Consider the following 13,207-nt stretch of genomic DNA (forward strand, 5'->3'; position numbering starts at 1 on the left):
GAAGGAAGGAAGTAGGGATGGAAAAGAAAGGCACGCACACACACATATACTTGTGCATGCCCTCTGCCCCTTTCATCTTCATTTTAGCAAGAGAGGCGACCTGGCTTAGCAGACAGTGAGCAAGCAAACCCTCTATGGATGCAAAGGCAGTTGGTTGGCAGAGATACAGATTCAAGTCTCACCTCTGGCTGTGGGTCTGGGGGATCAGTCACCTAATCTCTAAGGACACCCAAGTCATGCTCTATGACTCTGTGTTACAAAGGAGTTGCCAAAACACATGCATATGTGTATGCAGACACAAACATGCATGTAAATATTTCTATGTGTCCCTACATACATCAAAACATACGTTCACATACAAGTGCATGTGAGTGTGTAAACATACACCTGTCAGCTGCTGATTTACTAAGCAGTTCAGGTTCAGCCCTCAGAGAGAAGAGGCAAAAGATTCATAATTCTCCTCTTCCCTCCCTGCTCACAACCAGTATTGCAACTCATTTGCATAGCTGATTGACAATGGAATTTGACTAATTAATAAACATTAGAATACAGCTCCTACAATCAGCCTGAAGTCTGGTGGTAAAGGAGATTTGTGAGGTTGGGGTGCACAGTCCTCCCCCCCCCCCGCCCCACCCCCCCCACCCCCGTCTCTTCTTCTCTGGCCTTTCCTGTCTCTCCTTTCCAATCTCCATCTCTGGATCTGTCTCTCTTCCTCTACCTCTTTCAGTTTGATCCTTCCCTTTTCTTTCTGTCCTTCTTTTTCGTCCTTCCCCATCTTCCATTCTCTACCCCTTTTCCCATCTCTCTATTGGTTCTTCTCTATCCTATGTTTAGTCCTTCCCCCTCTTCTCTCTCTCTCTCTCTCTCTCTCTCCTCTCTACCTGTCTCTCTTATTTCTTCTCTCTCCTCATCACCACTGTTTCTTTTTATTACTTTCTTCTTTCCATCTCTCTGGTTCTTCTCTAGCCTATGTTTCTTCTCTGCTCCCCATTTCCTTTTTTGTCTCTGTCTCTGTGTATCTTAGTCTCTGTCTCTCACCCCCCCTCATTTTTATCTTTATCCCTGCTCTTCTCTCCACCTCTGCAACTCTCTCATTTCTTTTCTGTCCTCCCCATCACCCTTCTGTTCCTTCTGAACCCTATCTTCTGTTCTTCCTATCTCTTGGACCCACCCCATTTTTCTTCCCCACCCCCAATCTATCTCTACCTCTCTCTTCCCAGACAGAAGGAAAAAGAGCTGCAAGTATTATGCCAAATTTCACACTCATCCAACCCCTTGGAGGATTGGGGTGTCGATGACCAGGAGGATCTTGGGAAAACTGGAGAAGAAGGAGGAAAAAAGTTTGGGGTGCACTTGTTCTATCATAGCCCCCTGGTAGGCAGACTTCAGAAGGAAAAACATCCCATCAGTCCAATCCCCATTCCTAAAGAAGGGAAATCATGGAATTTAGAGTAAAATGGGCCTTAAGGGTCAACAGAGATAAGCCTCTTATTTTACAGACAAGGAAATTAAGGAAGAGAGAGCTTATATGACTTTCCCAGTCAGGGACACTGAGCTGGTGATAGAGACTGGATTCAAACTTAGGTCTTTGTAACTCCAAGTCCAGCATACTTACCCACAAAAATACCTAGTTACAGAATAGTAGAATTTAGTAACTGAAAGGGGCTTTAGAGACCACTTAATCTAACCTTTCTGATTTTTTCAGAGGAGAAAACTGAGACCTATAAAGAGGAAATGACTTGCCAGGGCCACAAGATGAGTTATCAAAAGAAGCAGAGCTAGGGCTCTCATCTCCTAACTCCTAATTCCCCAAGATCTTTCTACCATATCATCATCAAATCTCATCTCTGTCCTCTGGGACCAAGATCAAGGGCTTCTAGGTGCTAGAAAGGACCTCAGAGGCCATGTAGTTCAAACTTCCCTCCCCTATAATGAGGAAAACTAAAGATAAATGGCTTGTCCAGGGTCACAGAGCCAGAACTCAAACCAATCCTCTAATACCGGACACAAAGCTCTTTCCATTATACCCTCCTCAGGCCCATCTCCCACCCAGGCTTTGGGCAACACCTAGTGTCACAGATTTCACACTCCAACCCCCACCCCCTATCTAGGCCGCTCCCTCCATGTATGTTCACATGGTCCCCCTCCCCAATCCCATCTTGGTCCCAGCTCCCCTTCTCACCTGATGTCATCCTCATTGGCAAAGATGATGACTGCCCTGGCATTGGAGGTCTCTAGCAAGCGACGAATGATTTTGTCAAATTCTCCTGGCTTCGGCTCCCTGGGGATCTTCACTGACTGGGCTATACATACTCCTCCTGGAGGCAGAGGGTGAGAGGCATGAGCACAGGAACCAAAACCAGGAAAATGTTTAGGTTGGGAAGATGAACTCAAAAAGCTTCAGGGCTGAGACCGAATTCTATGGAATTGTTTAGAGCTGGAAGGGACCTAAGAGATTGCTACTAAATCAATATCCTATATGGATAACTGAGAGGCTAGAAATAGAGATTGGAGGCAGCTGGGTGGCTCAGTGGATAGAGAGCCAAGTCTAGAGATAGGAAGTCCTGGGTTCAAATCTGATCTCAGATACTCCCTAGCTGTGTGACCCTTGGCAAATCCATTCCCAGTATTGAATATCCATATTCCATTGCCCCGTATTGATTCCAAAACAGAAGGTAAGGGTTTTAAAAATGAACATAAGAAATGTGTGATATGCATCTTCTTTCATGGCATGAGGAATCTGGAAACTTGTATTACATGACAACACTGGAATGACCTATATCAGATTGTTTAACTATCTGAGGAGGAGGGAAGGGAGGGAGGGAGAGAATATGGATTGCAAAAGGTCAGAAAGCAATTGTTAAAAAGTTGTGTCTCCATGTAATTGAAAAAATAAAAGGAATTGACAATAAAACAAAGATATGCAACATAAATAAAAATCTAATGAATACACATACACACACAAAGCTGATACGTGTAAGGTTGTATGGGGGTTGGGGTAGAGAAGGTTTTTTATCCACAGATTCAGAGGCTGAGGGTAGAGCTGGAAGGGACTTGAGTGATCACCTAGTTTGTGTTATAGACAGGAAAACCAAAGCTTGGAGACGTTATATGAATTTGCCCAAAGTCACATGGTTAGTAAATAGAATAACATATAAATATAAATATATATAAAGTAATATAACAAATATACACACATGCATACTCACACATACATAACAGGGGTAGAACTCGACCTCGAGTCCTTGGTTGTTTTTGTACCATGGGCCCCTTTGGCAGCCCAGTGAAGCCAATCTCAGGATATCACTCTTAAATAATTGAAGGAAATGCTATATTTCCAACAGAGGTTAGTGAAAATAAAGATGTAATGTCTTTCCCACTGTGGATATCCTGAAATCTATCCCCAGATTCCAAGTGTCCCTAGGTTAAGAATTTCTGCATTAAATGAGCTAAAAGGGTTCTCCTATATTAAAAAAAAAAGTCATCAAAAGGTCACCTGCATGGTGCCAGGTACTATGGAGGGCATCAAAAACATATAAGGCAAGGCAGCTAGGTAGTTCAGTGGATAGAGCACCCAATCTGGAGTCCAGTGGCCCCAGGCTCAAATCTGGCATTCAACACTTCTTAGCTGTGTCACCGTAGGCAAGTCACTTAACCCTCATTGCCTAGCCCTTGCCATTCTTCTGTCTTAGAATTTATTGATGCTAAGACAGAAGGTACAACTTAAAAAAAAAAACATAAGGCATAATTCCAGTTTTCAAAGAGTTTAGAAACTAGTCCAAGCCAAATCTGTCTAAAGCAGATTTGAGCCTGGCTCTGTATTCCAATTCTACTTGTTTCCCTCAATGCTTATGGGAGATCTCTCTCTAGGAGCTCAGGTTCTGGCTTACCTTAGTGTGTGGTTGTCCAGATTCTCAAAGGTATGTGTGTTGGGTGCAGGGAGATGGGGAAGGGTCTCTCTTTCCCTATCCTAAATCTCACTTCTTTTCTAATCTTCTATTTGCCTTTATGGCAGAGTAGGAAGAGTACTGGCTCTACGGTGAGGGAAGTTGGGTTCAAAACTTACCTTTGACACCTCCTGCCTGACTAACCTTAGGCAAATCACTTAACTTCCCTAGTCCTCAGATTCCTTAATCTGTAAAATGAGAGTGTTAGACTAGATGCCCTCTGAAAGCTCTTTCCTACCCATTAACCTATGATTCTTTTGCTCCAGTCTTAAATCAATTCACCCAGAGCAGCGTTAGTTATGCATCTCCCTGCATGGAGAAGGATGCATGAGGCCTAAAATGGGAACTGAGGTTAAGTGGACTACAGAGAGAAGACTGTGGACCAGTGAACTGGTGGGGAAAGGGAAGGAGGACAGAGAAAAGGGTATGGTCAGCCCCTCTCATGTTTGAGGGATGGATCACAGCAGTCTGGACTGAACCCCCACTTCTTGGGTTTCCCTACACCTCACTCTAGCTGCCTAAGAAGGGATTCACACGTTCCATGAGGACAAAAATTGTCTTAATATCTTTGTATCCCAATTCCTAGCACTGTGTTCTAAAAACAGTGGGCACTTTAAAGATGGATTGGGACATAAGCAAGGAGTTCCTTGAGAAACCAAAGGGTGACTCCTGAGAAGAATGGATGATCAAAAAGCAGGGTGGAATGGGAAAAGTCCCTGGAGAGGGACTTTTCATCTCATTCCAGTCAAAGAGCCCCAGAGAAAGACATGGGGAGCCAGGGGAGCCCAAGAAACTAGCCCAAGCCATTCAACTAATGGGACTGGGCAGACACTCAGCTCTCCCACTAAATCTCTCCATATGGTTTCCTTACAGTTGGAAATTGGGCCAATTGAGTGGTTTTCTCCCCCATCTGGGGAGCCAGATGGACAGAAAGGCTGAAGCTAGAGGGGAGGGGCAAGGATTAGCTGCCTGCCACTGAGAGGAAGGAAGAAAGGAAGGGAGGGAGGGAGGGAGGGAGGAAGGAAGGAAGGAAGGAAGGAAGGAAGGAAGGAAGGAAGGAAGGAAGGAAGGAAGGAAGGAAGGAAGGAAGGAAGGAAGGAAGGAAGGATAGAGGGAGAAAAGAGGGAAGAAAGAGGGATAGATGGTAGATGGTAAGGATAAAAAAGAAAAGAGATAGAAAAGATGGAAGGGCAAGAAGACCAGGTTCCAAGTCCCTTGCTGCTCCCAATCCATCCTCTTAAGCGTGAGTGCCTCCTCTTACCCATTGTTTTTATAAAGTCTAGACTGTAATGAGAGAGCATCTAGGTGGTTCACTGGTTGGAGAACCAAACCTATCGATGGGAAGCCCTAAATTCAAATCTGGCCTCGGACACTTCCTAACTGTGTGACCCTGGACAAGTCACTTAATCCCCATTGCCTAGCCTTTACCAATTGTCTGCCTTGGAACTAATCCACAGTATTGATTCTAAGATGGAAGATAAGGGTTTAAAAATATATATTACAATGAGCACCTTCTTTGTGACATTAACAGGAAGACCAATATGAGCAGCATTTCACCAGAGACTCTTATGAGTCTCAACTAGTCAGTGGTATACAAGTACAGGTGGAGGTGGGGAGAGAAAGAGACAGACAGACAGACAGACAGACAGACAGACAGACAGACAGAGACAGACAGAGACAGAGACAGACAGAGACAGAGACAGAGAGAGACAGAGACAGAGACAGAGAGAGAGATGCACATGTAAATTAACAAAAACAAACCCAACATGGTCCTCTCCTACACACACACACACACACACACACACACACACACACACACACACACACACACACACACACACACACACACACACCCCTCCAGGCAGAAAAGACTTAGACTCTCAGTCAATAGGAGATAGGAGAGTAAAGGAAAAGACTAGGCTATTGAACAGCCTCCTAATTATTCCCTCTGCCTAGAGTGTCTCCCTGTTCCAATTCATTCTCCACACAGCTGCCAAAGTAATTTTCTTAAAACACACATTACTCTCCCACTCAATAAGTGCCAGTGGCTCCCTATTGCTTCTCAAAACAAATACAAACTCCTCTGCATGGCATTTAAAGCCCTCCATACACTGGCTCCTGCTTATCTTTCCAGGTTTATTAAACATTAGGATCCTTCATGGATTCCACAATCCAGGCAAACTGGGCTTTCTTGCTATCTCTAATGCATGACATTCCTTCTAGCCTCCCTATACTTTAATGTGTGCTATTCCATACCTCCAGGTCTGGAATTCTCTTCCTCCTCACCACCACCTTATAATCCCTAGTTCCTTTCAAAATTCACCTCAATCACAACCTCCTATTATAAGACCTTTCCTGATCAATTCCACCAGGTACTAGTTTACTCCAAATTGGTTGAGAGGTGTTTGGTTTTTCTAGTTCTATTAGTCTAACTAATTGGTCGATTAATTATGTTCAACTCTTCCTAACCTATTTGGAGTTTTCTTGGCCAAGGTACTGAAGGAGTTTGCCATTTCCTTCTCCAATTCATTTTATAGAAGAAGAAACTCGGGCAAACAGAGTTAATTGGTTTCCCCAAGGTTGCATATTGTGAATTTTAAAATTGCTCCACCCGACTAAGATAGTACTTTATGGGAAGATAAAGTTGTAAACTCCTGATTGAACAATGAAGGTACTTAACTCATAAGTCTATTTTTAGATCTAATACAAAAAGGTATTAAGTACCTATAAAGGTTAAATTAATCATGAAGAGGTCAAGTAACTAACAAAAGGTGAATTTAACAAAGAAGTGTGAAGTACTCAAAAGATATAATCTAACCAGAGAAGGTGAGAACTAAAGAGTGGGCAGTCCTGGAGAAAAGCATCTGCTGTGATTGGTAGATGTAAAAAATTTGGGGAGATGACATAAGAGAAATTTTCTTCAAAAGGAGGCTAGAAAAGGCAGTTGAAGTCAGTTCAGGAGTTCAGAGGAAGAACTGAGCCTGGAGGATCTCCCTCAGACAGCTTCCTTGAGACGGTCTCATGTTGAGTGATAAGACTGACTCCCTTTCCCTTGGGCTCAGGGAGGCCACTTTGGTCAAGGCCTTTAACTACTGCCTGGCTCAGCATGAGCCGGAGCTGTTTAAATTAACTCTTTCCTCTCTCTCTCTCTCTCTCTCTCTCTCTCTCTCTCTCTCTCTCTCTCTCTCTCTCTCTCTCTCTCTCTCTCTCTCTCTTCTCCTTAATTCCTTCTCTCTATATTAATTAAAATCACCATAATTTCCAGCTGACTTGGGTATTTTATTATTTGGGGATTTTACCTGGTGATCAAGTTAATTTAGATTTTCAAGTAACAACACTAAAATTATTTTACAATAGTCAGTATCTACAGTCAAATTTGAACAGGGGCCCTTCTGACTCCAGGGCTGGCACCCTTTCTATTGTGCTCAACTCCAGAATTACCTTGTACTTACTTTTTAGCAAATTGCCTGGGCAAGCCAACACTTCCCAACTTGGAGGTACTCTGTGCCTCCACTACCACTGTGGTTGGAAGTAACCTCCTCTATTTGTTTCTATCCTTAAAACTGATGAGACTGAGATGGCCACCATCTTTCTAGCTCATTTTCCTTTCTAAACACTCTTCCTGCTTCTTCCAGGGAGTAAGAGCACCCGCAGTTCACCCACAGCTTGAAGCCATGAACTGAAACCTAGGCCTGGGTATTTGTCATTGTTCTAGTTTGTCCATTTCAGTTCTGGAGGAAGTGGCCTTTACAGGAGAGGATGACTCCCAGGCTCTGCTGAGATCAACTGATAAAAAACATTAAAAAAGTGCCTACTCTGTGCCAGGAAATATATGAAATACTGGGGAGATGAACAGGCAAAAAAAAAATGAATTTTTAACCCCAGGACTCTGTTTTCCAGAATCCCACTTTCATCCTCACCTTACCTCCTTACATTTTGGAGATAAAGTTTCTGTAACCTCACCCCCTCTGGCTCTTCTCACACTAACTCAGTTGGGAAAAACTTCTCTTTACTCAGGTTTTACTTTTGTCTTTTTATTTCTTCTCCTTCAAGTGATTATTAATAAATCTTATGAAATATAATACTTGGAGTTATTGGATATTAATTTTAATCTTACACTACCCTCAAGGAGTTTACATTCTATAAGGGAAAGACAAAAAGCAAACAAATACAAAGAAAACTTTATACAGGATAAATAGGAAAGATTAACAGAGGGAAGACAATAGAATTAAGAGGGATTAGAAAAGCCTTCCTTTTAAAAGATGGGATTTTAGTTGAGCCTTAAAGGAAGCTGAGGAAATCAGTAGGCAGAGATGAAGAGGGAAAGTGTTCCGGACATTAGAGAGGCAAAAAAAGGAATCCAAAAATTCTTATTGTGTGCATCCAAGGACAGTAAGAAACAGAGTTTCATGGGGCATTTTGTCCATCTCACATGACAGTGCTCATGGGAAGAGTTTGCAAGAGACCAACATGAAAATATTACAGCTTAGGGACAGCTGAGTAGCGCAGTAGATAGAGAACCAGACCCAGAATCCAGAGGACCTGATATTAGATGCTTCTATCTGTATGACCCTGAACAAGTCACTTAACCTCAACTGCCTAGCCCTTACCACTATTCTGTCTTAGAATTGCTACTAAGGTGATACAAAGTGAAATGAGCAGAATCAGAGGAACATTGTACCAAGAAACAACAATAATCTATGATGATCAACCGGGGAATGACTCAATTATTATCAACGTGGCAAGGATCCAGGACAACTCCAAGGGACTCGTGTTGCAAAAGGCCACCCTCCGCCATAGAAGAAACTGATGGAGTCTGAATGCAGAGTGAAGCATGAAGAGTGGTAAAGGCTAGGCAATGGGGGTTAAGTGACTTGCCCAGGGTTACACAGCTAGGAAGTGTCTGAGGTCACATTTGAACCCAAGATCTCCCATATCTAGGCTCAAATCTCAATCTTCTGAGCCACCTAGCTGCCCTTCTCTGTTTCTCTTTTTCTTTCTCTTCTTTCCTTCTTTCCCTCTCTCTCTCTCTCTCTCTCCCTCTCTCTGTCTGTCTTTCTGTCTCTGTTTCTGTCTCTGTCTCTCTGTCTCTCGAATCTCTCCTCTTTACCTGTCTCTCTTATTTCTTCTCTCTCCTCATCACCTCTGTTTCTTTTTATTACTTTCTTCTCTTCTTCTTCCCATCTCTCTGGTTCTTCTCTAGCCTATGTTTCTTCTCTGTTCCCTATTTCCTTTTTTGTCTCTGTCTCTGTGTATCTTAGTCTCTGTCTCTCCCCCCCCCCCATTTTTCTCTTTATCCCTGCTCTTCTCTCCACCTCTGCGACTCTCTCATTTCTTTTCTCTCCTCCTGTCTTGTTTCACAACACGATGAACAGGGAACTGTGTATTATGTGATGATATATGCACAACCTATATCATCTTACCTGCCTTCTTGGGGAGGGGGGGAGGAAGAAGAGAACATGGATTGCAAAAATGTCAAAAAAGATTAAATTATTTTTAATTGTTATTATTAATTAATTAAAATATTAAACAAATATTTTAAAGTATATTGGCATGTAATCTGGAAAATTAAATTAAATTTTTAAAAAAGAATTAAGGGGGCAGTTGGGTAGCTCAGTGGATTGAGATTCAGGCCCAGAGAATGGGAGGTCCTAGGTTCCAATCTGACCTCTGACACTTCCTGGCTATGTGACCCTGGACAAGTCACTTAACTCCCTTTGCCTAGCCCTTACCACTCTTTTGCCTTTGAACCAATACATGGTATTGATTCTAAGATGGAAGGTAAGGGTTAAAAAAATATATATACTAAGACAGAAGGTAAGGATTAAAAAGAAAGAAAAAGAGATGAAAATACTTCAGATGATCAGTCAATCAACAAGAGCCTATGAAGTGCCAGAGACATTGGACTGGGCTGGGCATACAAAGACAAACAAGAAATAGTCCTGCCCTTGAGGAGCTTCTGTTCTCCTGAGGAAAACAGTATCTAAATGCCAAATATCAATAAAGTAAATAGAAGATAGCTTTTCAGGGAATCACTGGGTGGAGTAGAATCATGAAAGACCACTTTATAACTGAGCTTTGAAGGAAGCTTGAGATTCTAAGACAGCGGAGAGGAGGGAGAGCATTCCAAGACTGGGGAAGGGGAACCGCTTGCGTCAAAGAACAGAGATGTTATGTACAATCAATATCCTAGTAACTGCCTGCTCAAGGGGCAGGAGAGGAGTGGAATGGAGGGAGAGAACTCTTTAAAAAAAAACTCTTTAAAATTTAATGTAATTGGGTAATATTTAATTAAGTAAATAAAAATAATTTTAGCTATCTATAATTCTAAAACAGAAGGTTTGAACTTTTTAATGTTATTGTGAAATATTTGATTAAAAATAAAAATATATTTAATTATTTTTTAAAGCATAGAAATTTTAGATGCAATGTTATGCATTAGAGAGACAGCAAGAAGGCCTTTTTTCCTAGATTGTCAAAACTATGAAGGGTAGCAATATGTAATAAGGAGGCAACTAGGTGGTACAGTGGATAGAGCACTGGGCTTAGAGACAGGAAGACTAATCTTCACAAGTTCAAATCTGGCCTCAGACATTTACTAACTGTGTGAACCTTGGCAAGTCATTTAGCCTTGTTTGCCTCAGTTTCCTCATCTGTAAAATGAGCCAGAGAAAGAAACAGCAAACCACTCCAGTGCCTTTTGCCAAGAAAACCCCAAAAGGGGTCATTATGAGTGGAACACACTGAACCAACTAAAGAACAACAAATATATTATCAACCAGGAAAGGTAAACTGGAGCCAGTATATAAAGAGCTTTGAACATCAAGCAGAAGAATTTGCATTTAATCCTAGAAGCAATAGGGAGCCACTGGCGCTTATTGAGCAGGAGACCTTATGGTCAGAATTTATGCTTTTAATATATCAGTTGCATAGCGGGTAGACACTTGAGGCAAAGATATAATTCCAGCTGAGGAAAAAGCCCATTTTGGCTTACAGAGCCTAGAACCACCTTAGCCAGCAAACCCTCAGTTTCCTCAGCTGCATAAACTGCAGAGGAGAAGAAGGTAAAGAAGTTTTACAAAGAACTTTCTAAGACCTTCCAAATTAAATCAATAGATAATTTGATGCTGGGCAACTTCAAACAAAAGATTGAAAGGAAAGAGAATGGGGGGGGGGGACTATGATAGAAAATATAGTTCAAGAGTAAGAAATAAATCTGACTTCAGACACTTCCTAGCTGCGTGACCCTGGGCAAGTCACTTAACCTCCTTTGCCTAGCCCTTACCTCTCTTCTGCCTGGGAACTAATACACAGTATTGAGTCTAAGACAGAAGGTAAGAGTTTAAAACAAGAGCAAGAAATAAGTCAAAGGCTTGTAGACAGACAATACAGAGATCTCATTTCTATCCTGAGTGCTTGCTGTAAGAAAAGACCAGACAGTGTTGGACATAGTAAGGACCAAGAAACATCATTAAAAATGAAACTGATTATATTTTAACACACCTGTTACAGATGTGGGGGTCATCCCTGAATCAGCTCTCTCTATATATGGTGAGACCACTGGCTTGTTAGAGCAAAGATCAAAATGAACACAAACCCAGAATACAAATGAGACAGAGGTGAGGCAGATAATTAAAATGACTCCAACTTAACCAATTTAAACAAGTTATTGACATCAAGAAATGGCAAATGGGTAGAGAAGAGGACATCACCCCTGATTAGAATAATTTTATTAAGAAGTTTAATCAATGTAAATTAATTACCATAACAGGGAATCCAAAAAAAAGTGCCTTAAAACCACCTGAGTCAGAAAACCTTTGATTTGAGCCTCAGCATCCTCATCTATAAAAAGAGGAATTCAGACTAGATGGCCTCTAAGGGTGATCCTAACATCTGTGAACTGAAATCCTAAATCTATCTATCCCCCACTAAAATGACCAAAGAAAGAGGACTCCCATGTACAAAAATATTGACGGCAGTTCGCAGATTTTAAGATTCAGTTCAAAGATTTTATGATGGCGAAGAATTAGAAGAGTAGAGGGTCCTCATCAGTTGGGGAATGACTTGTGGTTTATAAATATGATGGAATAATATGAGGCTAGAAAGAAATAATGAACAGGATAGCTTCAGAGAAAGCTGGGAAGGCTTGTATAAACTGATGCAGACCCAGAGTGAGCAGAACCAGAACATGTATACAATAAGAACAACATTTTTTTATTTGAAAGACTTAGAAACACATCAACACAATGGAGCCAACAATTCCAGAGGATTCATGATGAAACACATAGCCCACTTCCAAAAAGATTCCAGAATGGAGATTGAAACATGTGTGTGTGTGTGTGTGTGTGTGTGTGTGTGTGTGTGTGTGTTTGGGGAGGGGAATGAACATGGTTATTATAGGAATTTTTTTGCTCAACTATATATGTTTGGGTTTGTTTGGTTTTTTTTTTTTAGTGGATTTGGAGGGAGTGAAAAACAATGCTTATTCATTAAGAAGAGTAAATAAAATAAAAGTTGTGGTTTAAAAAAAACAATAAAGAAAGTTTGGCTAAAGATGTAACTAAGTGAAGTCATCCTGGGGACATTTGGGGATAAAACTGGAAGGATAATAACAAACAGATGAAGAATGGGAAAAAAAATCTATAAAAGTTTTTTATAACAAATGGTTTTTCCCCATCAAGAACAATAGAGTTGCTTAGATTCCTTAACATTTGGACTATTAACAATACAGTCCCAGATATGGATCTAGAGGAGATGGTACTAAAAAAAAAACAAAGTTGATATTGATAAATGGTCACTGGCTATAAATTTGCAGTTTTCAAAAGAAGAAATTCAAGTCATTTGAACAGCCATTTGAAAAGAAAAATTCCTAACCACAAATAATTAGATAAATGGAAATTAAAGTCAATTCTAAGATTCCACTTGACACCATCAGACTGGCAAAGCTGACAAAAAGAGAAAATGAAAATATTGACCAGGTTGTGGAAAGGTTGGCACAGTAATGCATTGTTGATGGCTCTATCAATTGGTCAGCCATCCTAGCAAACAATTTGGAATCATGCCCCCAAAGTCACTAAATTATTCATATCCCTTGACCCATGGATACTATTACTAGACCTATTCCCCAAGAGATCAAAAAGGAAAAGGACCCATATGTGCAAAAATATTTACAGCAATTCATTTTGAAGTGACAGAGAACTAGAACCAGTGGGGTATCCATCAAAAGGGGAACGACTTTCATTCGGTATTAGAATACAGTA

At 41.2% G+C, this 13,207-nt stretch overlaps 1 protein-coding gene across 2 annotated transcripts in view; it reads right to left on the reverse strand.

Annotated features, from left to right (window-relative positions):
* GRM4 (glutamate metabotropic receptor 4) overlaps positions 1-13,207 on the reverse strand; it is a 305,645-nt gene that overhangs the window by 90,552 nt on the left and 201,886 nt on the right. For both annotated transcript variants that reach the window (XM_056818053.1, XM_056818052.1), the window contains exon 3: positions 2,183-2,318. In XM_056818053.1, coding sequence (XP_056674031.1) covers positions 2,183-2,318 — 136 coding nt within the window. The remainder of the gene's footprint in view (positions 1-2,182; positions 2,319-13,207) is intronic.

This window comes from Monodelphis domestica, chromosome 2 (assembly GCF_027887165.1).
Source record: "Monodelphis domestica isolate mMonDom1 chromosome 2, mMonDom1.pri, whole genome shotgun sequence".
Classification (NCBI taxonomy): Eukaryota; Metazoa; Chordata; class Mammalia; order Didelphimorphia; family Didelphidae; genus Monodelphis; species Monodelphis domestica.